The 26,830-nt window shown below is 34.7% G+C and overlaps 1 protein-coding gene across 1 annotated transcript in view; it reads right to left on the bottom strand.

The window, feature by feature from the left end:
* The window catches only part of DIAPH3 (diaphanous related formin 3), a 213,683-nt gene that overhangs the window by 150,484 nt on the left and 36,369 nt on the right, over nucleotides 1-26,830 (bottom strand). The window contains exons 10-17 of the mRNA XM_036393070.2: nucleotides 19,187-19,297; nucleotides 18,628-18,746; nucleotides 17,778-17,894; nucleotides 16,463-16,581; nucleotides 16,279-16,343; nucleotides 15,575-15,679; nucleotides 12,978-13,313; nucleotides 11,888-12,002 (exon numbers count right to left, since the gene is read on the bottom strand). Coding sequence (XP_036248963.1) covers nucleotides 11,888-12,002; nucleotides 12,978-13,313; nucleotides 15,575-15,679; nucleotides 16,279-16,343; nucleotides 16,463-16,581; nucleotides 17,778-17,894; nucleotides 18,628-18,746; nucleotides 19,187-19,297 — 1,087 coding nt within the window. The remainder of the gene's footprint in view (nucleotides 1-11,887; nucleotides 12,003-12,977; nucleotides 13,314-15,574; nucleotides 15,680-16,278; nucleotides 16,344-16,462; nucleotides 16,582-17,777; nucleotides 17,895-18,627; nucleotides 18,747-19,186; nucleotides 19,298-26,830) is intronic.

Genomic DNA, 26,830 nt, shown 5'->3' with positions numbered 1-26,830 from the left:
CAATCATAAACACAAAGATTCAAACTCAGAAAGCTTCCATTACAAGCAAGCTTTAAGAATATTCACCATTTTAGAATATTTTTTTTAAAAGCAAGCAGGAGAGATCTGCAGCATTCATTCTCACTGAAATCCTATTCTATTTGACACACTATTTGACAGAAGCTAAACAACAGAAAGGCTGGAATTGCAAGTGAATTCTTGTCTTTGTTGGCTAGAGAACACATTAATACCACATCACACTCTAAAAGTGAATGTAACTTCATATCATCTTATGTTAAAGAGGGTATGTATTTCTGCAACAAAAATAGATATTTGATAATCTAATGTATCTACCCAAGTTGGAATATCAGACAAATATACTGTAAATATAGTTTTAGGCTAATTCTAATTTGCAAGTTTTTAAGCCTCTGTCCAGAAAACTTCTTATTCCTCCAGCAATTCAGGCAAACAAAATTTGTATAATGAAAGCTACTTGAATTCCTGCTCGTCAAAGTCTGTGCAAGAGTTCTACAAGACTGAAGATGATGTAGTCTGTATTACAGAGATTCTGCATAATTAGTCTAGTATGCAGATTTGGTTATTGCACATATCTTTTGTGAAGAAAAATATAATTTATCATATGAGAACAATAGTAGTATTTCTATACTATCTCTTCACACATCTTTGCACTAGTCACAATTTTTTAAATGCTGAAAAAAGACAAAAAGGGAAAAATGAATCTATTTTGCACCAGCTGGAGTCTTTTTCGTATTGTTTAGTTAGCATCTCTAAAAGCTGTAGAATAAGATTTTATCCCTCTCTTCCTGTTACATTCACGTATGCATAACAGTTGACTACCTAGTCACTAGACCTTACAGATATTGAGGAATTAGTCTAATTTTAGAGGAATAAAAATTAGTTAGCAGTTCTACTAGTAACAACATACTCATTCTATTTGACCCAAATATCATTATATGTAAATGTAGTTCCTGCAGCAGAATTATAATTTGATTAAATCTATATGACTTCCCTTCCCCTCAAAAGGTGGAATACAAACATTACCCTGAGTAAACACAATACTTCAGCAGGTGATCAAAGAATAAGCCTTAGCTTCAGAGACTGGAATGGCATAAGTACCAAGAGCTATACTGACAATCCAAAACAAACAAGACTCCTACAAATTAACAATCTGTGTTATTATTTTTAAGAAAGTTAAGCATAACACAATTTACATTTCATCCTAAAGGCAAACATGAGTTCTAGCAAAATGAATTTTCTTGACAAATCAAAGGCACATTAGCTCCTTCACACAAGGAATGCTTTGTCCTTAATTTCTCCTACTCTTTTCATACTGACTTATTTTTGCCACTGTAGTTTCAGGAGGGCTTTATACAGTTCCAAATATGCTTCCTACTTTGAGTTTCAGTCTATACTCCCAGGTTCTTAGCAACAAAAACCTGGAGATCAGAACTGTCTATTTCCAGTGCATATGAGTATCCTGTTCTCAAAAATCTATTTTTGTTGAAGTGGTTGAGATTCTTTTTGTTTATTATAAAGCATGCATCTGCACAGCTCAGCTTATGTCACCATTTGTTCCCACTTCATCACTACCTTTTCCTTATTCTGCTGAGTAAGGAACAATCCCAGGTACATTCTGAGAGTAAACTGCTAGCAGCAAATGGATTTTATCTTCCCCTTTTTAAAGTTTGAACAAGTCCATTTATCACTACTGCTTCTCTTCTATAGAGCATTAAAACAGCAGTTCACAGAACAGTAGTTCACACTACTGGATTAGTACTGAAAATGAACTTTCTCTTTTGGCTTTTTGAAGTTATGGCGATCTAACCTGCTTTGGTTTTAGCTACATCTATCCATGTTTCTTTTCACAGCAACATTACAGATTATTCTCACAGCAACATTACAGATGCCAAGATTTTTGCTGCAATGTGCAACCATGCCTTGAATCCCAGTTTCTCTACCAGCACTCCAGCTACAGCTACCTTCCATGCTGTCAGCTTCAATAGCAGCTTTTATTCAAACAATCTGGCTGAACACCGATTTGATTTTTTCATCCTCCCACTGTTTCAAACAGATGACCCAGTATTTCTCAAGACCTTACACTGATATGCCAGCAACGAAAACCATAATTCTGTTTCATATATATCAAGTCCATTGCAGCCAAATTTTAAGTGCCCCAAGACACTACACCGCACAGTCTAGGAATGGCAAAGATAAGCAGTCACCCTAAAGCAGGCTCCTTCTAACTTCTTATCCTTGCCAGCTATACATATGCATTTACAACTTTAGAAAAAGCCATTTCTGTATCAAAGGACAAGTCAGATTGTACAGCAGGAAACATTTAGTCTTTACAACTGTTAAGCTGAGTAATGTAGCAGATGAAAAAAGTTTCATTACTCAGTAACTGATGTTAGAGGTGAGTAAGGTTGAAGAACTATGTTGCGAGTTAAAAAAGTAGAGTTCCACTAACTTGTAAAAATAGGAAGAGTGGAGCAGCAAAGCCATAAAACAGAAATATGAAGTTGTTAAAATCGACAGGATATGTTGTCCATGCCCTCATTCTCTTAAATTTAAATGACACTGAATGCAACAAACTCATTCAGAAGAAGAACGTATCGGAAAACACAACTATTTCACTGTACATATTCAACTATTGTGCCAGCCAACAACTACAACAGTGCAAACACATCCTGCCCTATTACAAAAATTTTCAGAATGTGGAACTAGATTATATCCTATGTAAAAGAATATTTTGTTAAAGCTCTGATTTAACCCCCAAAAAATCCAATGATTTCAGATCAAATAAATTCTCTCAATTCTTACATAACCTTCAGAACCTGATTGCTTTTAATGGGGAGGGGTACATCATGTACAGGACATTTACAAAAGTGCTTCATGGTGATGTTTATTTCATAAAAAATATTGAAAGAGCCCTGTTAAAATGTCTGTCAGCAAACTATCAGGGCAAGATAGAGACTAGAAAAATCTATTTAGAATGAGAAAATTGTATGAGAAATTTATCAAGTTGAGATCATGCAGAGAACAGCAGCCCACAATGGAAGCCTCTTTCACAAAAATTCATATGAAGTACTCAACTTACTGGTTTTTAAATTAAGAACTCAATTTAATTAAGAAAATAAATTATGCATTAGATAAGGCCAGGCCATATTTATACAAAGTTAGTAGATAATGAAGAGTATGTAATCCTAGTGGGTAAGAAAAGAAAATGTCTATGGCCATACATATGAATAACTTAAAATATTGTTCCAGCTGAATCTGATCAAATGCAAACAGAACCAAAGACTGCCAAATATAATACTGCTCAAGTCTGCACGGCATGCCAGTACCCAAGTACTCTCTAACAGCTGCCTAATTGGACATCACTGCTCCACTAAGGCATAATCTCCTTGATTTTTTGTGTTGTTTTTCAAAATGAATTGTCCTTGAAAGGAATTTCTTCTGAAACAAGCCATTCACTGAAAAACTAAATGATAGATTTTCTAAAGGACAAAAAACTAGTGCTCATGGAAATTTAAATGCTAATAATTTTCATCCAGAGTGACTTTGAAGGTTTGCCAAATAAGGTTTGTTAAACTTCTCTTGCATGTAAATTATTTTTCTCAGTTCACAATGAAAAAAGGCTACAATAAAAGCAGCAGTGCAATGAAGATTTTATTACAGGCAAATATAGTGTTACCTTTAGTCAGATGTAAATGTTTGCAACATTAGATTGGAAATTCATCAAAAGCATTTAGTGCATAAACATGTAGCAAAACCAAATAGGAGGTAAAAACCCATGAAAATAGGTTTGTACCAGGCGCAGAGTTTTATACCTCCTGTGTGATACAAATATTAGCAAATTAATTCATGCAGAATGCTTACCAGTATAGTGACAATTACATTGAAGTTCTTAAAGTGAGTATTTTCCATTAAATAAACAAAATTATTAGATTGAGCAGGGCACTGGGATGACTTTCTGTAACTTGCATTTTAGGATCCAAACTCATTTTTCTATTCAGTTGGTATTTATAGTTTTGGCTTCATGAAATTGAATAGACTTTTTTTGATCTCTGGATACATGAAAATAATATCTACCTCCTCTAAGATCTTACTTGTTCACACGATGGAAACATTTTCTAGTAGAAGTCAATAAAGGAATGCTTTTATTGCTTCTAAAACCTTCAAAGGCTTTTCCTACCACAGTGTTGGGAAATGGAAGTGGAGTGCTTTTATTACCCTGAATATACTGTCATATTTTCATCAAACATAAAGTCACTGCAGACTGATATTGTATTTTGTGTAGAAATCAACTATTAAAAAAAATAATCAATTATTTGAAAGAAAAAGCTAAAGGTGAACTAAAGGAACTACTCTGTCCAAGCACTTCACCGAGCAGAAAAGGCTAGCACTCAACTCAATCTGGTTTGAAGCTGACAGCAAATAATAGTCTGTGTGTAGAAGGTAAGAAACACTCATTTAATAACAGCACATACTACTACTCTGTCAAAAAGAAAAAAAAAGGTAAAATAAATTAAAAATAAGGTCTAGTTAATACTGTGCTTAGGTAGATGCTTACAAATGCTGTAACAAACTCTTCAATAATATATTTTCATGACCTGACAAAGCAGTTCCTAACTGAAAATACAAATCAAAGTACCTTATCTAATAAAAGTTTTTCTAATCCTATTTACAGTATATGCTGACACACCCTTTCGTACAGTCCTAGCAGAAGAATGATCTGATGTTACTCATGATTCTGACATAGATTACAACACTGATGACACAGTAATTCAATAATTCATTAATTCAAGGGAGAATTCATCCTAAGAAATTGTATAAGAAGGAGAATAAAGAGGAAAACATGCCACAATTTTAGCTTCAAAAAAATCAATCTACAAAAAAAAAAAAGTTATTGTTAAGCTACCTTAACCACTGCTATGCTAATGGTTTTTTTTCAGGTTTTCTATTTTTTGTTTGCCACACATTCATGGAGTTATCTGGATATATCAAAGTCAGATTTTAAGAGTTATTCACATCCCACTTCTTTAAATGCATTTAACAGACTGAACAACTGAATGTTTCTCCAATCCATGACAGGACATCAGAAAAAATAAATTAAGTTGGATTATTTTTCCCTCCATTGGGTCTGTTTCACCGTGACAGTAATCAGTAAGTGACCCCTCTGGTTTGAATTTGACACACAAGCTTTTCTCTTTTATCAGAGAGCAGGTGGGTGGGCATCTGGCAGCCAGCTAAGCTCAGTGCACCACAGAAGTACATTCACTCACCAATTCTTATGCATCAATCTCTACATAACAAATATGATTTGCTACAAATATTTAAAAAGGACAAGAGCAGATCTCATTCTATTTGCTAAGAACATCAACAACTAATATAGTTTATTAATATAATATAATCAATATATAACCAAGCAACACTAAATATACCATTCAGTCTCTCCATGTGAAGATGATACCACTGACATCTCAATGCATTAGTTGCTGTTCCTTGCAAATGCTTGTAACTTACTCTTGCCTTCTTCAGAAATAACCTGGTTTTCCTTATTTCATTTTATATGCACAAATATTTTGAATAATTGTGCTTTCAGGATAGTTAGTATGATACTGAAAGGCAGCCAAACAAATGCATAGTGGGCTTTAATTACTTCTACTAGTACAGTTACATTAAAAGGCAATTCAGGTTACTCAGTGCTGTATTATAGCAGAAGTTACTAAACTATATTGTTGGCAGTCTTATAGGTTTGTAATAATAAGATTCTACAAGAAGTACAGTTTGGAACTATCTCTGATAAATCCTCTGGAGGAGGAGGAAAATACAAGGTTATTGGGCTCCACCTAATCTTTCAGATGGATGACAGCATGTTCTCTTGCTTATGCAAGGTAGGCTGTGGTGTGTTAAACATGGCACTAAACTGATTTATATTGCTAATTTGATCTTCTTGGTAGCATTTACTCTCTTTTCTGATTTAAAAAATTTGAGACTTAATTGGCACTACAGCACCTTAGGTCTTGATTTTTCTTACAGAGTATACAGGGGAAAAAAAAAATAACTATATTGACCTTTTCAAGTCAAGTGCCAACAGAGATAGTACTCCCACAGAAGTGCTTTATTTCTGAATAATCAAGTCTGGCAGGAGCTCTGGTGTGATGGGATCAGACACTGCCATTTCCAATAAGATTAGGATGAAAATCTGTCCCAGTTGATAAAAAAAAAATAAGAGAGATCATGCAATCTTTCTCTCTCGAGTTTCCAAGATTAATTCCCTTTGATATCCACAAAAGAAAGAAGAGAACATTTCTAATTTTTTCATGCCATCTCCCATTAGCTGCAGTTATCTGCATATTGCTAAAAATAATGAAGAATTTACAAGTGATTTCTTGTATGTTTAATGTGCAATTTCTAATCCTCATTTGGTCGTTGCCACTTTAAACATAAGAGTTTTTGGATCAAGCCAAATCAACTTACTGGTAGGATATTTATAAATACAGCACATTAATTATAAAGCCCATATTTCACTAAACTACTAGCTTTCTTATATTTTGCATACATGAGATTTCCAGCGTGTCATTTTGGACTGAAATGCTTCAAGATTTCTTTCTTGGTTAGAGGTTGCCTTCTTGTGTACTCTACACAACCTCCTAAGTCATGGAACCACCTTGGCAAACCACTTCAACCACCCAAAGGATTACTGTAAGGAATTTGCAGCTGGTTCTCTCTTGTTATCCTGAACACATATCTCACATTATGCCTAACTACTACAGTCTCACTACATTAATTACACTTACTCAGTGACTTCAGCAACTTACTGCTATAATCTTCTCCACACCAGAACTCTTCAAAGTAACTCCACAAACCCAGTGTTTGCATATTAAAATTTACCTTATTGTAAAGGTAAGCATTTTAAGTCTTAAACATAGTAGTTTGAAGCCACTCCAAGCAACGTGGCAGTCCTATCAATGATTTAAAAACAAGAACTGCAATAAGAGAGGTTCATAGAAAAGACATTATGCCAGCCTTACCACTTCTTATAATCCATTCTCCTCACTCAGCAAAAGAGAAAGTTCCCTCCTACAAATATAACCCCTCCTATTTCTTTTGGACCATTTTTCCCTGAATTTTTCTAATGTTCTTTGAACCTACTGAACTTTTGAAGTTGTCTCCAAGTGGTCCCACCAATTCCTTAGCTAGCTTAATTTACAAAAAATTAAATACACATTTCAAAACTAGCTGAAGGCTAATTAGGCTAATTAGCAAAGACTTCCTTTGCAAGAAATTCAAGATTCACAATGAATATATGAAAAACATCCTCTTTATATTTATACTCTAGATTTAATGAGTTTTCCCATTATCTTCACACTTTTACATTTTTAATGCTAACTTTTTTCTTGCAATACTATCTTGAACTTCCCTATCAAGACACATGCAGTTCTTTTACCCCACAGCTTTAGCTGCTGGCAATTTTTCTGTATTACAACACAAAGTTTACTCAAATCTTGTCTATAGTTAAATCTCCCACTTTATTATCACAAAATATTCAGCTTCTCTAATTTTAAAATTTTCTCATCATATACATGTTGCGATCCAAGAGCTAATATTACAATAAATTATTATAGAAGGAATTTCCATTCCCAAGGTTTTGCACAGGAGACTTCTTTTACCCCACAAGATTTCCATGATTCTAGAGCACATGCTATCTTTTATGCAAAATGTCGCTCCCCTGCCTGTACATCTAGTAATTGCAGCAAAGTTAGCAGCATGTTAGCTTTACAGACCAGTGATTGTTCTTCCATCAGGCTTCCAGTGTATTACAAAGCAACTGACATTCAATAATGAGCTTTTGTGTTTGTTCATCTTATCTCTTAGGATTAAATAACATAAAATCACATGTAAGCTCCAGCTCTGCTATTCAATATTTCACATATCAATTGACTTTAAGTCACACATTTAGTTAAATGTTTTCCAAAAATCATAGTAAGAGATTCCTTTAAAACCATTGTTGCCAGAAAGGGTTTACACAGAATTTCTTCATTGGTCTGAGATAATGAGGATAACCCTGGTGGCTAATTCTTAGTCTCTTGATATTTCATTTCTTTCTCTTTCATGTCTCTTCCAACCACTCTTCATACCAATCCTTCTTTTTGCCATTAAAATGTATCACATAACCAAACACCGCTCATACAAACCATTCACATTCATCACCTTATTTTCAGAACTTGTCAATTATTTTTCTTTCCTCCCAGCCAGAGAACAGTCATGGAGCTGTCAGAGGTACACAAAACCAACTCTACTCAGGTAACCAACTCACAACCAAAACCAATGGCCAAAACAAACCCATAACAAGGGTAACCACAATGATAATCCAGTGACATTTCACAGGTGATAGATTCACTGTATCAGTCAGGGATATCACCACAACAAGCACAGGAACAATGACCTCAAGTACACACTCAAGCACTGACACACACGGAGCCCTCTCACTCAGGCTTTTATGACAAAGGAGTTGGTTTGCCATTATGCCCTTGACTAAATTCTAAATCAATGAAAAAATAATCGCATTTCAACGTCAGTAAGTTGCTACGAGAATACCATCAACAAGTGGTGCTTTGATACTTCGCAGTGTTCATCTCAAGGTTTTATTGTTATAAAACATGGTGCTTTCACAAAGTTATTTAACTTTCAAAAAGTGACAAAACCAGCTTTATAAAACACAAAAGAAAATACCCTATATGATCCATAGTCTGTATGGACTTTCCACAACCACCATCAGCAAGCAGCACAGTGAAAATATTTCCTCCAGTAAAGTATCAAGACTGCTGCCAGCAACAAGTCAAAGAAGTAGTTATTTCCCTCTATTCCCCTTCTCAGGGAGATACTTCCCCACTCTCAGAGAGAAGTATCTAGAGTATTTTGTATGGGTTTCTCCACTTGAAAAAAACTATAGGTACTTTGGAATGAGTAGAGCAGAAAATCATCAATATGATCTGAGAGCTGAAACATAAAGATGCAGACAGAAAAGTTGAAAAAGTCATCAGTCTTGAGAAGGATAATAAAGAACAAAGGAAAACTTACTGATGACAAAAAAAATAACCTGACAGAAGGCTGAAAATAAGAGGGAACCAGAATTCTTGGAGGTGCACAACAACAAGAGGAAATAGGCACAAGTTTCAACAAAAGATATCCCAAAAGAGAGTATGAAAAAAAAAATTCACCACAATGACAAACATGGGAACAGGCTATCCATCCCTACATCTCCATCTTGAGAAATACTTCAAACTCAGTTGGAGAAAGTCCTGAACAAGATAAACTAGACTGGTCCCTTTACAAAAAGTTGTTTGACTTTCAGATGACCTTCAGGGGTTTCTTCTGTGGTTCATGTCTCCAAAATATCCCTGGATATACTCAACAAAGGTTCCCTACAGTCTGAAGCTAGGCCCTCTTTTACTTCTTTATTCTTGCAACAGTATTTCTTTCATAGCTCCATAACATCTTCAGTTTTTCAATTGCTTCAATGCCCCTTCAGAATCAACATATTTCATAACTCCTGTACAAACATCTGCTGAATCTTCAAACCTATTCTATACTGTTCTGTATTCTTTTTTCTAGTGAAAATTCCTCAGTGGATTATTTACATAGACATAAGACTTCCTTTTCTAGATCAATGCTGATATACTTTTGGCATATTAGCTGGCAAAATGCACCAACTGAATATTTGAGTACCTCAATTTGATTTTACTTAATGATAACAAAGTTCACTTGAAGCATCATTGAACATTCTGATCCCCGCTTCCTCTACCAGATACCTCTTCTTATGCAAAGATTTTAATGAAAAGAGTGCATAAGCAGACCCTTCAGCAGAGTGGAAACCAGCTCATTCTTTGCATGCCATCATTTGGCTACAGAATCATTTTCAATTTCTCTTCTTTCTGGTTTTAGACACAAAGCTTTAGAAATAGTTAAGGACTGTTCCCAATTTCAGAGTAGTGAATAGCTTGCTGATTCTACTTTAAAGAGCCTGTTGTTAAATCTCCTCAAGATTGTGAAGAAAACTGTATGTCTCTAATTTCTTTGGTAAGTTTTGTTATAATCAGTAAATTAAGTATAAGCTACAAAGAAGTATGCCCTCTCTCCGTGGTCATGAGAAGAACAGCAGTTGCTTTTCTGTCCTCTGTCCTGGAATTCATGCTGTCAACAAGGGACCTTGAGATCTGGTCCTGCCTACTAACACACTTAAGCTTTCACTTAGAGTGCTGTAAACCACTCACTTGAACAAAGATGAAATTTAGTTCCATGCTGCCCTTTAAACACCTACTTGCTGTTCTAAATAAAATCTTTAGTGTCTTCGCTTCCTTTGAAAAATTAAGATGATGGCACACTTATATCACCCATGTGGGACGGGAGAGATTTCAAAACTTACAACTAAAATTATTAAGCAGTAAGCCTCACTTTTAAAAAAGAAATAAATTTGTCACTGGAGACTACAGCCTTTAAATTTCTACACACACACTTTTGGTATAAAAGTGCATTCACTGACTTTCCAACTGTAGATGCAGTAAGTCTCTTCTATTGGGTTTTGTCAAAACAATGTATTCAGTCCATTCTGTTAAATATTGAGGGATGTTAATCTTGTTAACTCTAATGTTCTTGCTGTCTGTGGAGACTCACAATCGTCTTCTGAGGCATTAAAATGTTTGGCCTGAACATCCTCTTGTCTCCCAAATTTTACTGTTTAATTACACATAGGAAATTATTTCCTCCGGTGGCTTTTAAAACTTCCAACCTATTAATTCAGGGAATATTCTTGGGAATTCTCCTAACATTCTAAAGGCACCATAATTAGCTTCTAGACTTATTTTAATAGATTCAAGCAAATATGTCTATGGTGAGGTTTTCTTGCCTTTTTATCTCTGTGCAACATTTTTAATATTATTAGGTATCAGCAGCAACAAGCTATAATACTTACATCAGAAACACTGCTAAGGCATAAAAATCATGCTTTGACAAGAATGGAATAAAGTTCTTGGTTATGGTAAAAAAATATTGGATTATACACACTAAAGCATACCCCTAAAAAAGGAAAAATTTGAGAATGCCATGTCATTTAATTAATAAAAATATCAAAATAGAATTTTTAAAACAAAGTAAAAATACAATAGCCCCTGTTTAATTTGCAAAGAAATCACAAGCCTTTGACTGCTCTAAAATACTACATCTCTGATACCAAAAAAGGAGGTAGAAAAAAATGTGTCAGGAAGTAACAGGCATTTTATATATGAGACAGAATAACCTAAACTACTACTAAAACAACTTACTGCCACAGTAAGGAGAAAAGTTTTAAAGCCAGGAATACTTTCAAATATTCTGTTGCTTCACAATGCTTTAAAAGCTAAAGAAGCTAGGCAAATATCAAAGGAGATCTGTGTTCCTAGAGGTTTATCAGGAAGTAAAAAATAATCACTGAAAGACTATCGTCCATCACAGATCCAACACAAATCAATTATCATATCAATTCTGAGAGTAAACACATCACCTGGGCTCTGGATTAGATTTCAGTAATTGATGAAGATATTCTGATAAAATATTTTTTTTTTTAATGTGATAAATAAAATCTGTATTACCCAGAACAACTTCTTGGTGTTTTTTTCTGTGAGGGTTTCCTACAGGTCACACAATTATTGTCATGCTTACGTAAAATAGTTCAATATTACTGCTTTAAGTGGTCTAGGATTTTCAGACATTTTTCTTCATACGTCCCACTTAGAAATAAGAACATTAATATTATACTCTGAAGGTTTTTTCATATATTTATTTAAGTCCTAAGAATGTTAAAGGTATCTCCAAAAGCTGAAAATTAAATCCATCAGCTACTTACCTCTTTTTTGACAACAAAATGTAAGTTCCAATTTGCAAAGCATGTCAGCATTCTCATACTTGTCTTCTTCTGCCTTAACCCAAAAACAGGATTCTGTCATCTCCTGAGGTCTGATCTACAAGCAAGAGACAAAACAAAATTTTATTCATTATTTTGATACTATGCAGAAACTGTGCTCTGTAAAGTCTAAAGCACATTAAATATTTAAGAGCTCTGTAAAACATGTTAATTTTTAGTACACAACTCATCTTCAGGGCTGTTAATATATTTCTCATTAAAAATAATAATATTTAAAATAAGTGAGTTTCGAAAAAACTGATTCTAACAATGCAGACAACACACTCTGTTATCCAAGATCTACAAGGAGCAAATTAGCTTAGGTCTAGAGTTAAAACTTGAGCAAACTTCAAATCTCTGAAGACAATTGGTTTAGCTAGATACAAAGTACCTTACTTTTCAGAATTTAGCTTTGATTACTTCATTAATTGTGAAAATCTCTTTACTGACTTATTTTTGGTCTAAATAATTATAGTTTCCAAACTCAGTAGCAGACTAGTATACTTAATCTTGTCACAATGGAGAAGGAGAAAAAAACAAAACCAAAACCAACCAAACTCCAAATTCAGTCTGTATTTTGTCAGTCATTAAATTTATGGAAATACATTGAAGTACTACAGACAAATGGAGAGATCTGTACTCCCTCTTTCCAGTCCAGGCTAGATAGATTCAAGACACTTGTTTGGAAACTGTATAGCTATCAGTATAGTTCAGTGACTGATCCAACATGAGGAGTCTGCTGAAAAACAAGGTGTAATAGGAAGCATAAGAAGCATCCTGCTATCAAGGTTGTTTTATTTTAGACCAGAATTGACTTTTCCAGGCATCCAATAAAGTCAACAGATACTTGCCCAGATGATTCATGGGTTAATGAAACACAGTTTTCAAAAAACAATTAAAAGCTAAAGACAGAAAGTATTAATATCTTACATAATTTTAACTAATTGCTTGTCTAGTCTTACTTCTGTCAATCTATTTTCCCCAACTTCAATGTGAGATTTTACATCGAGTATTTGTCATTAATCAACACTACCTTAGACCAGTTGAGTCTTTTCATGGTAACCTCAGGTTTGAATTCTTTTTTAGGCTTCATTCCAAATGGCAAAGCACATGAAGGCGGGGACCACTGTATTCCAGGCAGGCCTGGCAGAGGTGGTGGTGGAGGAGCACCACCAAAACCCAGAGGAGCTCCCAAGCTATTCAGAAGTGGTGGAGGAGGAGGGGGAGGCGGTGGTGGTGGAATTGCTCCATTAGAAGGCAGCGGTGGAGGAGGAGGGGGTGGAAATTGATGTGGTCCTGCACCTTCCCGTGGAACAACAGATGCATCTCCATGAGTTGATGGTAGAAAACCAGGTGGCAGAGAGCCATACTGATAAGGAAAATAGTCTTATTCAGTTTCACTGTTTTGTCAACAAAATGCTCCAACAATCATAGTTTATAGATTAAATACAGAAAGACAGTTGAAAGTCAATGCCATTTGTCTTGTATAGAACAGTCAAATAAGAATGATAAGATTCTTAATCAAAATCATGAAATCAAAAGCCCAATGTGCTTTTGATTTCATGATTGGATGTGTCAATACTTTGAAGCAGACATTCAGACCTGGGGGGTGCACACCAAAAATGACAAATTGAAATGGTGTTTCCCACTTTTTGCATTTCACTGACCATGAGCAAAAAAGGGTATGATAGATATCCTGAGACCTCACCTAGACTACCATGGTTTAGCTCAAATTAAAAAAAGTAACATCCTAGTCTCTGTTGTTTTCATCCTATAGATGACAGAGAAACATTCCAAGTACATAACAGAAAAATCTGAAGAGATAAATAATTCTATTGAAAAACAGGTATCTTCCAATGTAGGAGCATTCTCATTCTACAGAATTGAAAACATGAAGCAATAATGAAAAAATATCCATCCAAAAATTAGTGTTCCTTACACACTAGCTTCTTATTCCATATAGAAATGACATCCATAATGTATCAAAATAGGATTAGAACTTCAGCAAGTCTAATAAAATTACTACTACTATTTGAAAAACTCTATCATAGGCCTGCAAACATAAATGAGAAAGTATCTGACAAAAATAACAAAAGAATAAATAAGAAATATTTATCTACTGGTGATAGCACTAATTACCTCTTCAACTAACTATGAGCTGAAACTGATTATTTTAGAAAATTAAAGGAAATACAATATGCAAAAGATTTTAAATTTCTAAAAGGAAATAGCTGACTATCAATGAGTACAAATAAATGCACGCACAACAGCATGATAATGTTTTGAATTTCTGAGCATAAGCATTGTTTACACTGACAAATAGACAGTGAACAGTTGGGCTCCAGAAATGAAAGAAATACATCAACACGTACCAGTTGCAAGAAGAGAGTAAAGGAATGAGACCGGGGAAAAAAATAGTATTAGAGGTAGAAGTCAACATGCTAAGTAGCAACTGATGCCATACCGAAGCCAAAGATTAAAAAACTAAGTTGCAGTAATCAGTTACCTGACATTTACAAAACTTTTCATGTATCCCATTAACAACACTGGGATAATTCATGGTATGATAATTAGTGAGCAGAATCATATGTTATGCTCTCTGTCTGCATGTAAAAAAAAATATATTTCATGCAGTGAATAACAGAAAAAGTAAAAAAGGGAGGAAACCAATTTCACTTACAAAAAGTATTTAAGTATGACTTCAAGATAAACACAGAAAAGTACTTTCTTAATGAATGATGTGCCACTCTTACTATATTTGGTTTTTTAGAATGCAACAATTTCTTGCTTTTGTTAAATGTTTGACTTTGACATTAACAATTAATTTTGACCAGAAACATGAATTAGAATGACATTTCTAAATAGACCAAAGGAGAACTAAATTAATTTTCCTCACTAAGAAAATTAAAGAAGCCAATAAATATTTTTTAAAAATCCTCAGAAGTATTAAAATAAACCCCTAGAAAGCAGGTCTTTCTGATGTTTTCTTCTTCAGGCATTTTTAGACTGTTCTTGTTCCCAGAAGTAAGACACAGGAAATATCATTTGGTCACACAGTCTCCTTACATAGATTTAAGAGTTGAAGCAGTTACAAATAACTCAAGTATTATTCTCAAAAAATCTGCACTATTCCTCTCCATCACATATTTCTGCTTGAAAATTGAAAAATTATCAGGAAATGTTCTTATCCAGCCACAAGTTATTTCTTTCACTGCTGGATATCCATGGTAAGGCCTCAGTATAGCAAACTGCATAATAAGCAATTTCCTGTGCAGGGATAAAGATCACAATGATGAATGCTAATCTAAAAGCATAAGACTTATTACCCTATGTGGTTAATTACTTTGGAAATGTATGACTCTGAAAGCAAAACCCAAATGAAACCTAAGAAACTAGTTTAATTAACTGAGCTCAGGCATAAAAAGGATCATCTGGGAACTCACAGCTAATTAATGTCACATTACAATTATTTATATAAAACAGAAATAAAGGAAACTAACATTCAATAATAATCGATAACAAAGATTCTTTGAAAAAACCTCTCAACCATACTATCAGACTCTGAAGAAGATGCAAAAGGAGTCCCTTTCAAAAACATTATTTCATACATTCACTTATACCGTCTTTTACCTGTGATTTAAAAGCTTGTAATTCTTTTTCAAGTTCATTGATTCTTTCCTCTTTTTTTTGAAGCAGGGCCTGGGTCTCCTGATGAACTACAAAATCTTTTTCAAACTAAGAAAAGACACAGAAAAAGAAAATTGTTGGTACCAGTCAGTTCTGCATAGTTTCTTTAAATTCCACCTTTTCCTTTTGTGCTTTTTAAAACCTTCATGATAACAATACCAAGAACACATGTCTGCTATTCCAACTTCCATGTGTCTGCTGAGCGGAAGAATCATCTGAATCACCACAACAGGTCTTCACTATACAAAATGGCATAAAGACTTAATGTATATTAAGTCAGTATTGCACAGAGGAGCTTAAAAGCCATGGATGTACACTAATTCAGTCTGTAGATACAAAGGAGTCTCTTTTTATTCTCCCACTGTTTATTTTGTTAGGGATACTGATAACTGCTGAAATAAAGTTGCTTTTTGGAAGAGTTGTACATGAAAACTTAAATAGTAGAAAGGTTCTCAGTTAAGGTTAACTACTTCACACTACTTGGCTTCCTAATCTAGAAGAGCACCCAAATTCCCACTTTAACATAAAACTAATAGTAAGTTAAAGTTAAGAACTATGCCATGGTTCAGTTACTCCATTCATTATTCTATTAAGTAATTCCATGTCCATCTTTTGATCACATCATGATGTGATGAAGAATGACTTACTTTTCTGGAAAGTTCAGAAGCCTTCTCTTCACATTCTTCTAATCTTGCTCTATCTACACAAACATCTGGAAAAAAACCAACAAGCACACTTACACATATGTAGGGAACACAAGATTCTTAGTCACCTATTCAGTTTCATATAAGGAAGTATGATGCTGTAATCATTTCCAAACACGGTACTTACCTAGTAAGTGGCTGAAATTTATATCTAATCTCTTACGATATGTGAAATCTGGGTCTGTTCCACTTCGATGTAACACTATCTGTGATACACACTCTTCAATTAATTTGAAATACTGTGGACTAAAGAGAGAAATGAGCTATTTTACAGACATTTATTAATCAATCTAGATTTAAAATCTTGTCTATGAACAAAGTCAAAAGCTTCAGGCTGATTTGTTTCCATAGAAAGGTAAAAGTTTCAAAGGAAAATTACATTTAGCAGTTTATTACACAAAAGGAGTTTACAAAAAGCCTGAAAAAACAGTGGCTCTAAAGAAAAATTATTCTTGTATTATAAAATCTACATCTCCCTCCCTGTAGAAATATAGGAAGGAAAGATCCCCTGCTTCCTCTCAGTAAAGAAAACGCTCTTCCTTCAGCTTGATTCTACTAGTTTTGTGACTTTTGTAAGTACAAGTGCATTGCAGCCCTGCTTCAGTACAAGGAATGAAAAACACCTTGTTCTAAAATGCCAGGGGGTATGACAGCTGGGTCACTTGCCCAGAACATGCAAGCTGTGAATTTAAACCTTTTCAGGTGGAAGAGGTCTAGCACAGATGTACCATAGCAGGCAAGCACCCTTAACCTTTAAACATACATCTGTGCTAGACCTTGCCTGATATGCAAGGTTATGCAGAATGTTGTGCAGAAAACAGATGGCCCCTGTTCAGTTCACACCTCGTTCCTCCAGTGTTTCCTCAAAGACAACACAAGAATTTTGGAAGGAAAGTTTTTGTCAGCTTGAAACACTAAAGTTTTATCAACTGTTCCCCCTTTATTCACCTGATGAATTTTCCAGGAGACACAAACATGTCTACACTGACCTATAGCATATACTGAAAATACTCCATTCCAACCCAAAAGTTAATCTAAATTAGGCATATGTTCGGATTTCTGTATAGAATGCATTTCTTTGCATACTTGATTTTGTCCTTTGACTCAAATACACCACAAAATTATAATGCTACTGCCATGATTTATAACTGATTAAGACATCTCTCCTGATCACTTATACTTGCAATCAAAAAGGCCCAGCTCTTAACAAAAATAGTTTTCTATGTTTCTAAAATAAAATTATACACTAAGCCAAAGAGATAAAAACATACAGATGGCATTATTGATTCCAAGTGGATTCTTTTGAACATGAGCTCACAAATTACAATCCGCACAGAAAGACTAAAACCTATCATTGGAGTTATGGAAGAAATATTCTATTAATAACTGAATAATAAAAAAAAAAAATCCATAATTAACATTTAAAACAGCATTAAACATACCGGATAAAATAATCATTTCTTATCAGCAAAAGATGTTGGAGAATAGAAAGAAAATATCCTTCAGCACTAGTGTCTTTTACTGTATTCCACACCATGTTGTAAACATCATTTACTTCAGTGAAAGTGTTAAGGAGAATAATAACAAAAAATCAAAAAATTTCAGTCAAATGTTTACTGATAACTTCTTTAAACAAAAATTATAGCAAAAAAAATGTCCATTATATGCTTTATTTTGCTCATGTTTGTCCTGCTGATATCATTAAATCATTTATGTTGGAATAGACCTCTAAGAAGATGATCAAGTCCAACTATTAGCCAAGCACTGCCAAGTCCATCGTTCAGCCATGCCACTACCTGTCTTATCTAGAAATCTTTTTGAAGTATCTTCAGGGATGGAGACTCCATCATTTCCCTGAGCAACCTATTCCAGTGTTTGACAACCCTTTCTCTGAGAAATTTTTCCTATTATCCAATCTAAACCTCATACAGCACACCTTGAGGCCCTTTCCTCCCATTCAGTCACTTGTTACTTGGGAGAAATGGCTGACCCCACCTCACTATAACCTCCTTCCAGGTAGTCATTGAGAGCTACAAGGCCCCCCTGAGCATCCTTCTCCAGAATAACCCCAGCTCTCTCAGCTGCTCCTCACAGGACTTGTGCTCCAGACCCTTCTCTGGACACGCTCCAGCCCCTCCATGTCCTTCTTGTGGGTGAGGGGCCCAAAACTGAGCACCGAATTCAAGGTGCAGCCTCACCAGAGCCTAATATAGGGGAATGATCAGTGTCCTGCTCCTGCTAGCCACACTGTTTCTGACACAAGCAAAGATCATATCACCCTCAAAAGGATATTCTAGTTCAGATCTAATATCTTCTAAACGATGAGAGAATTCAATCATGTCTTCTTCTTTATGCTCATTGAACACTTTCAGCTGAATATCTAGTGCTTCATTCTTTATATATCGTAGTTGCTGCAACGAAGAAACAGCACAAAGACTTGCAAAATTAGTATTTATATATGTAAATAAATGTATCTTTTTAATAAATTCCATATGTTTATATTAGTTAAAGGTTTAAAATTACAAGAACACATGAGTTAAGTTAAATATTCAAAACGTAAATGTAACTTCAGGCTGGCTTAAAATTTTTGCACAACAGAGTGTCACATGTTCTTAAGCAAAGTCATAAAATGCTGAGGAATCAGAATAAAATCAGAATAAAACTCAGAAAGCACATTTCACCTTTTCATTTTTATTTTAAGGCTGATTCTCGTCCCTTACTGCTCCTTCCTAAACTTAATAAAATGCCTTTGAGGATAATTTATTAGAACTTGTTCTACCATTCCTGCTCTCAGACTCAAATAATTAAAAAAATTAAATAGTAATGCAAAGAGAGAAGACAAGACGCTTACTGGCAATAACTCTTTCAATCCACTGCGCATAAATTCATTTCTGATGTGAAGCCTAAAATCCAAGTCATCAGGAGATGTAACAAGAGCATTGATGAGCTGCATGCAAGCTACCTGTAATAGACAAAATAATAATCTTATTTCTAAGATTTCAATATGCATCACAATCAAGAAGATACAACAAATTAATAATTAGACAAAATAATAATCTTATTTCTAAGATTTCAATATGCATCACAATCAAGAAGATACAACAAACTAATAATTAGACATTATATAATTTCTAATTATGAAACTACTGTAATCTTATAAATAAGCCACTTAAATTCCTGATCAGCCACATGAGCTATAAATACCAAATTCTAGTTCACAAATTTCCATTATAATTAAATATTTTACCACTCCATTGAATTTTGTCATTTTATACAAATATCAAGTTCCTTTAGCCAATGAACTTTAGCAGATAAAGCATAATAATGGACATATAAAAATCATTGTAAATATACATTTATCTATACATATATATAAGAAGTTAGTAACAGAATGCAGTCTGTGTACAGTGAAACATACCTTTTCTTTAAAATGCTGAGTAAATTAAACTGAGCCTGAAAAACAGAATGGGGTTTTTTCCCCGCTTGTTTTTTGAAATAGTCATTCTTTAAACATACTGAGAATTATAGAATACTTCATGAGAATCACTCCTTCAGCTCAAAAGAAAGAATCAGGCCAGCTACTCAGCAGAACCTCTTCTGAAAAATTAAGATACTCATCTTGAAAACCCACAGCCAGGAGCAGCAGGAATTCCCTGTCTGGATTCACAAGTCTTTAGAACGATGGCAACTTACTGTTTATCTCTAATACAGATGAAAAGAGACATTATATCCCTTTTTTACCCTCTTTATTGTTTGCACATTTTGCTTCAATTTACAAAAAATATGTTATTCAAGTAATTCCAGCATTTTAAGGGCTTTTTAAAAGCACCAGACCATTAGAATTCTATTTGGACCTTACATACTATGTCAACAATTAAAGCAATCTGGTTCAAATACTTTGCTGTAAAGCCTTTTATAGTCTAAAAAATGATCATGCATTATGCCATAGGCAAAAGGTGATACTGGAATGATACTATCCCAGTCATCTCCAAAGTATGCGTAATTCCAAGTACTGAATTTACATATGGCCACAAGAACAGCTATGTATAAAGATGTACAAGCTACTTTGATACAGACTGTAAGAAACAATAGCACCCATTAGGTTTCCAGAAGGAACATGCTAAGATTACATAATAGCACAGACCACAACTATTATCTCACCTTTACCCTACTGCAAGGTATGTAAGCATGAGAGTAGCTTTATACATTATTTCAGCTGAACTGTTATGGAGGTGAATGGCAATTAGCATAATTTAGGCCTGTTTGACTGCAGTGTTAGTCTATGTAGATGAACTTACTGGCTAACACTCTAGAAGAGAACAGCTTAGTTATGAGAACAGAGATGTAACAAATGTAAACAATCTGTTAATGTGAGAGCAATGAACCTGCTGATAAAACCAAGCAGACTGTGAGCTACAATAGGTTTTTAGGGACCAAGGGTTAGAATGACCCAATTAAGCATGAGGTATTCTTCACCCAAACCCATAAATGACAGTATTTGGAGTCACTTGAAAAGAGAATCTCGATGGCCCCACAACTCTGCATTAGGATTTGGGACCATCTTTTCAACTTCTAGAGAAGTCTGAAATGGCAAGAATGCTCAAGGGAGGAAGTCATGGTTGGAACCACTGTACTAACCCATCCAATACCTCTCCCGGATAAAAGCTGCCACAAGAGCATTTATTCTTAGATTACTCTGTCATGCCACATACCTTGCCTCAACAATAACTTCAAAACAGTTATAGAAGAAACAAGCTTTGCTCCTTCTTCTTACTTGAAGAAAGAGCTGAAATTGATTTCTATTCCCTCAGAACTTTTATGAAATTCAGTACATGCAAATATCTATATTTGCATAATAATAGAAAAGTTTTGTTTTTATTTTATTGACATAAATAAGAGAATCACACTAAATTAAAGATATAAAATCATAGAATGTCCTGAGTGGGAAGGGATTCAAAAGGATCATCAAGTCCAACTCCCAGTCCTGCAAAGGGAAGTCCCAAGAATCACACCTTGTGCCTCACAGCATTGTCCAAATCCTTCTTGAACTCAGACAGACTTAGTGCTGTGACCACTGCCATGGGGAGCTGCTCCAGTCCCCAATCACCCTCTGGGTGAAAAATTGGTACCCAATCCTAACATCTAACTTAAATATCCCTGACACAGCCTCAGGCTGAAAGGACCCTTGGGTCCTGTCACAGGTCACCACAGAGAAGAGATTAGCGTCTGCCCCTCCTCTTCCCCTCACGAGGAAGTTGCAGATTGCAATGAGGTCTCCCCTCAGTTTCCTCTTCTCCTGGCTAAACAAACCAAGTGACCTCAATTGCTCCTCACACAGCTTCCCCTCAAGGACCTTCACCATCCTCATTGCCCTCCTTGGGACACATTCTAACAGTCTTATGTCCTTCTTATATTGTGGGACCCAAAACTGCATACAGGACTCAAAAGGATTATTTAAATCAACTGCATAAGTGTTAAGATAGACTTCTGTAACTTACCCCAGTGTTAGACAATAACCAAGTTACAATACCTAAACAAAATAATTCAACACCAGTGGAGGGGAGGAGGAATCAAAACTAACCAATCAAATATGAAAATGTAATAAAAGAGACACAGAACTTTGAAGGACAATTTGCAAAAAGCATCTATGACTAACACATCTAATTCCCCAAAGATAGCAAAAGAAGGAAGACAACAGAATCTGTAGAGTCAGTAAAAGACCATGGTGTAAAGAAGTGCTCAAAGAAAACAAAGCAACACAAACAGCAACACTTTGTCATTCTTTGGCATGTGAGAGGAGATCACAAAGTAGAACAGAGACAAAACAGTTCCAAAGTGGCAGAAGAACTCAGAGAACTAAGCCAACATGAGAAGTAACAAAAGAGCATTCACTCTTCAAACATTCAAAGCTTTAAAAAAAAATTGAGGACAAAATAATCCAAATTTATACTGAAATGTATCTTGACACTGAAGAAAATAAAGATGGCGAAATTGTATTGACATTTAAAAGGCCACTTTCAGGAAGATCTGGACAACTACAGATTGGCAAGTTTGACTTCTACAGTAGAAATATATTTTTTATAGTTAAGAACAAAATTAATGAGTAATACAAAAAATGTAATATCAATAAAGAGACAGTATAAATAAATGGCTTTGCAAAGCAAAGTCCTATTTCATGAATCAAAGAGAGGTGTTTGAAAGGCCCAAGGAGCAGGCAAGAATGTTCCAATCTAAGTCTGGACTTTAAAAATTTAAACAAGTTTGACAAATATCAAAACAATTCAGAAAAATGTAGAAAACAGCTTGCTAAGTAGACAAAATCAAAAATTCTACTAGTAATAGGTAATATTGAATTTGATGTTTAAAAGTCTGTTTTTAAAAAAGTTTCTATGGCTCAAAAATTATGTCATATTAAATTCTGTTCAAGTAATGTTTCCTAATGTTTTCCCCCCTGCCTCACTGTAAGTCTGCCTTTGTATGTTTTTGTTAGCAAAGTGTTTAACAGACTTGGCAAGGCAATAAAAGCCTGTTCCTGTCCCTTCTCCATATTCTTTACAGTGAGGGCAATTAGATCATCCCCTGATGAGGAAAAGTAAATAACCTCACATATCAAAGAGGAATATACTTACAGTGTGTTTTCTTTCAGAAAGGTATTGGCATCCCATTAGTAGCACTCAGCTTTAAAAGAGCTCAGTTAAATAGGAATATAGCTAACAACACCACAACACTGACTGTTTTGCCTTATAGAAAGTATGTTTCCTGGAGAAAGATCTTCCTGATTTGGGGCTTCTTTGAAGTTATAAATAAGAAACAATGCTTGGTTATTCTCTTCTTATAAAGCTGCTAAATAGATAAGAATTTGAGCCTTTAACTGTCACAGTGGATTTTTCATCTTTGTAGTGTCTGTCAGAACAATTCTTATGATACTTCTCCCTGAAATGTGTTATTGCCCTCATTTTATACAAATTGCTTCTGTATCTATGTCTACAGTATTTTAGAAACTTAGGGGAAAATAGGACTTTGTTAACTTATCAATTATTTTCTTCAAATTCAAACAAAACCTCTGTATTACTCTTCAAGCCTGTTTCTGCACAAGTACTTTTTCCTGAGAGTTACTCTAATGTTTGTTACTGCCAAAGCATCACTCTACACTAGGTAACAAAGAAGGGTGCTAACCCCAGCAAAGGAAACTACAACAACCAAAAGATAAATACAAATAATATAATTCTCTTACATACAAACGTTGACACTACAATATCCAAAATTTTGAAACCAGCTAAGGTGCCCAGTCCACTTTTCAAAACTAGATTGAAAAAAATCTTCCAGGAATTGAATCGACAGCAACCAACAGAGATGAAAGGTTCTGCTGCACCACCAAGCACTTTGAAGAAAGAAAAAGCTCCTCATATTGAATATTTGTCTGTACTCCTCTACAGTCTTGTTCAGGACACATGGCCTTGTAGCCCACTTATTTTTGCTAGTAACAGGCTACAGGTTTTGTATGAAGCTAACACCACATGCTTCCACACCTCTCAGGCTTCACTGAGGCTTGGCTTGCCTATTGGAGCTCGCTCAGTTTTGGCTGTTTTTGTTGCAACAGGATTTGTCGAGTAACCGAATCACTATCACCCCACTAGGTGTACATTTTTCTTAGCCTTGTACAAGTCTCTGGAATAAAGTTTACCGTTACATACATTTCTGTAATTAGTGGATAGAATATGACCACAAATGAAATGCAGCATAGAAATGTATAGGCATGGGATGGGGTGGAGAAGTGTTAGCACTACTGAAAGCAATTTTATTAGACCACTAAGACATCACTTAGACTAAAAATTAAGTCCTTGGCTTTGAATACCAGGTGTATTTTTTAGGCCCACAAACTGCACAAGTTACAATGTCACAACAGAAGAATTTGGACGTCACAAGTGGTTTAAAATGCAAGCAACCAAACCAGTTAAATTTACTGCAATAAACGCTTAAAGAATATATTGTCTTATTATCTGAGTATGGGCTTTATTTTTAAAGCTTTTTGTATTTGTTTTGGTATGGGTCCACTTTATGAGTATTTGTCATCCCCTTCAACAGCCAAGATGAAAATTTTTACTTCCCCTAATTTTGATCTTATTTAGTTGAAACAAGATATCATCTCCAATTCATCTCTCTGGAGTACAGAATCTTTCATTCAATTGCATTTTCTGGATTCAATTAGTTGTGCCATTCAAAACCGGTAATTCAGCGCACTGACAGCTGCCACCAACACCTGCTCTCCTGTTAACATCAGGGAGGCATTTCAATGATCGTAGACTTCACTACCACAGAGTAAGTACCAAAGTACAGTTCTACAAGGTTACATTTACATTTCAACTCCATGTTGTTTGATTATATTCAATTTGGAATCTTTGTCATTGTTATGACAGCAGTTTAAAACACAGTATGTTTCCCTGCAAAACACTATATGAATGGACTGTTAAGCAAGGAAACAGCATTTATCACAGATGATTTAAACTATCAGTGAGGAGTCAGAGACTGAAAAAATACTACTATGAAAATCCTGATCAAGAGCAAACTATAGCTTTATCTTTGAGATAGCAGGGCAATTTCAATGAAAGGATATCTACAGATGTAATTGTATCAAAAAAATATTATTTTGTTTAAATTTGCCAAATCAACACAGTACACGTGCACATATGTTACTCAAACAGAGCCATGATACAATGATGAAAAGCAATAAATTAATCAGTAAGACGTACTGCTATTCTAGTATTTCTAGTCAAATTTGATCAAGTGGGAATTAAATTGCAGCTCAGAACAAGAATATACTTTAGCCTTCCAGGAACAAACAAGACAAAGATCCATTGGATAATATTAGCTAACTATTCATTTGTGTAGGAATACAAAGTAATAGTGAAAGTCCCAAACATAAGCCTACAAAATGCAGAATGAGAAAAAGTTACACAAGAGGAAAGAAAAACAAGTCTAAGCAAGACACAATGCTTACACATCTAGATTTGAGTAAATTAGATCACAAATTCTTTTTTCTAAGTTTAAAAACTTCTTAAAGGACTAAAGATAAAGGGAATAGCAGGAACCTGATAGTAGATCACAAACATTTAAATCATATTCCAAGTGAAACTAATTCAATACCTAGGAGTTAGCATAAAATACTTAAATCACACAAGACCACAATAATTTGAAATTAGTTTCTGCAGTCTTGACATTTAGGTAAGGTAAGCTTTGTTCTGATTGACCCTATTACAGAAGCAGTTAAGGGAAGGACCTCATTAGCACAGAGCAACCAAGAATCATCAAGTTATTCAGCAAACCAAAATGTCACAGCCATCTCACATCCTCATATTATTAAATGATAAAGATTAAATGGTATTCCCTGACAACTGAAAACACTGGGAGGATATATGGCTATTGATGAATACCTAGGACCTTTTACTTTCTTACAAAAACGCTTCTCCTAGGATATGCATGAACCTGTACGTTTCCACAGGGATGAGGAATACTCATTTTTCGAGAACTTATCCAGGAAAGGAAAAATTGCACCTTTGCTTCACAACTGTTCCTCTTCTCAGTCCTAACTGGAAAATTAGAAGGAGTTGGCATCTGCAACTAGATCTGCATGGAAGAATAGCACTCTCCTGTTAGTTAAACCACCTGCTTGAGAAGCAGTGGTGAAAGTTGATGATTACTCATTTGATTCTCCTAGAAGAATGAGAAGTAGGCAACAAACAAGTTGTTGTTGCTGTTATTTTCTTAACTTTCTTACATATCAAAATGCGTTGTGTCAGAAGAGCTGTATTTCCTGCCTTCATGACTTGAACAAGCAAAATATTAGACTTTTCAGTTGTCATCATAAATACACATAAATACATAAGTTGTCATCATAAATACATAAATAAATATAAATGCCCTATACGTGTTTTAGGCTTAAGATGTTAAACTGCATTTACTTTAACAAAACCAGAAACTTGATATTACTCCTGGCTGTAGTTATATTTTCAGAATAAGACTACTAATCTTGTCTTGAACCAAAATCAATTAAGTATGCCTTCCATAATTTTGGATTTTATGAAAGATAGAACATTGCATTCATATTTTGCATTCAACAAATGCAAAAAATAGATAGACAGAGCTTCCACTAAAAATACAAAAATCACCCTACTGAGGCCTTTTATGTATTCAGTCTTCTAGTAACAGAAATGTTAAGTCAATTCAAAATTGAAAAGGTCAGTTGTTAGTGTCAAATTGAACTGCCACAAAACAAGCATACATACATCAAGCAGACAATCAAGGCAAGTATGCCAAGTAACTGACAACTGTAAACTTCTGTCTCATTAAAAGCCTGTCAAATTAACCACCAGGTCAATTTCATTGTTAGAAAAGTTTACAGATGATTCACATGAGAAGGCTTGATTTTTCTGGTCTTCAAAAATAGAAATCTAGCAACCATTTATGAAGTCTGAAAAAGTAAATATCAAAAAGCCTT

This window comes from Molothrus ater, chromosome 2 (genome assembly GCF_012460135.2).
Source record: "Molothrus ater isolate BHLD 08-10-18 breed brown headed cowbird chromosome 2, BPBGC_Mater_1.1, whole genome shotgun sequence".
Taxonomy (NCBI): Eukaryota; Metazoa; Chordata; class Aves; order Passeriformes; family Icteridae; genus Molothrus; species Molothrus ater.
This window is presented reverse-complemented; position numbering and strand designations above follow the sequence as displayed.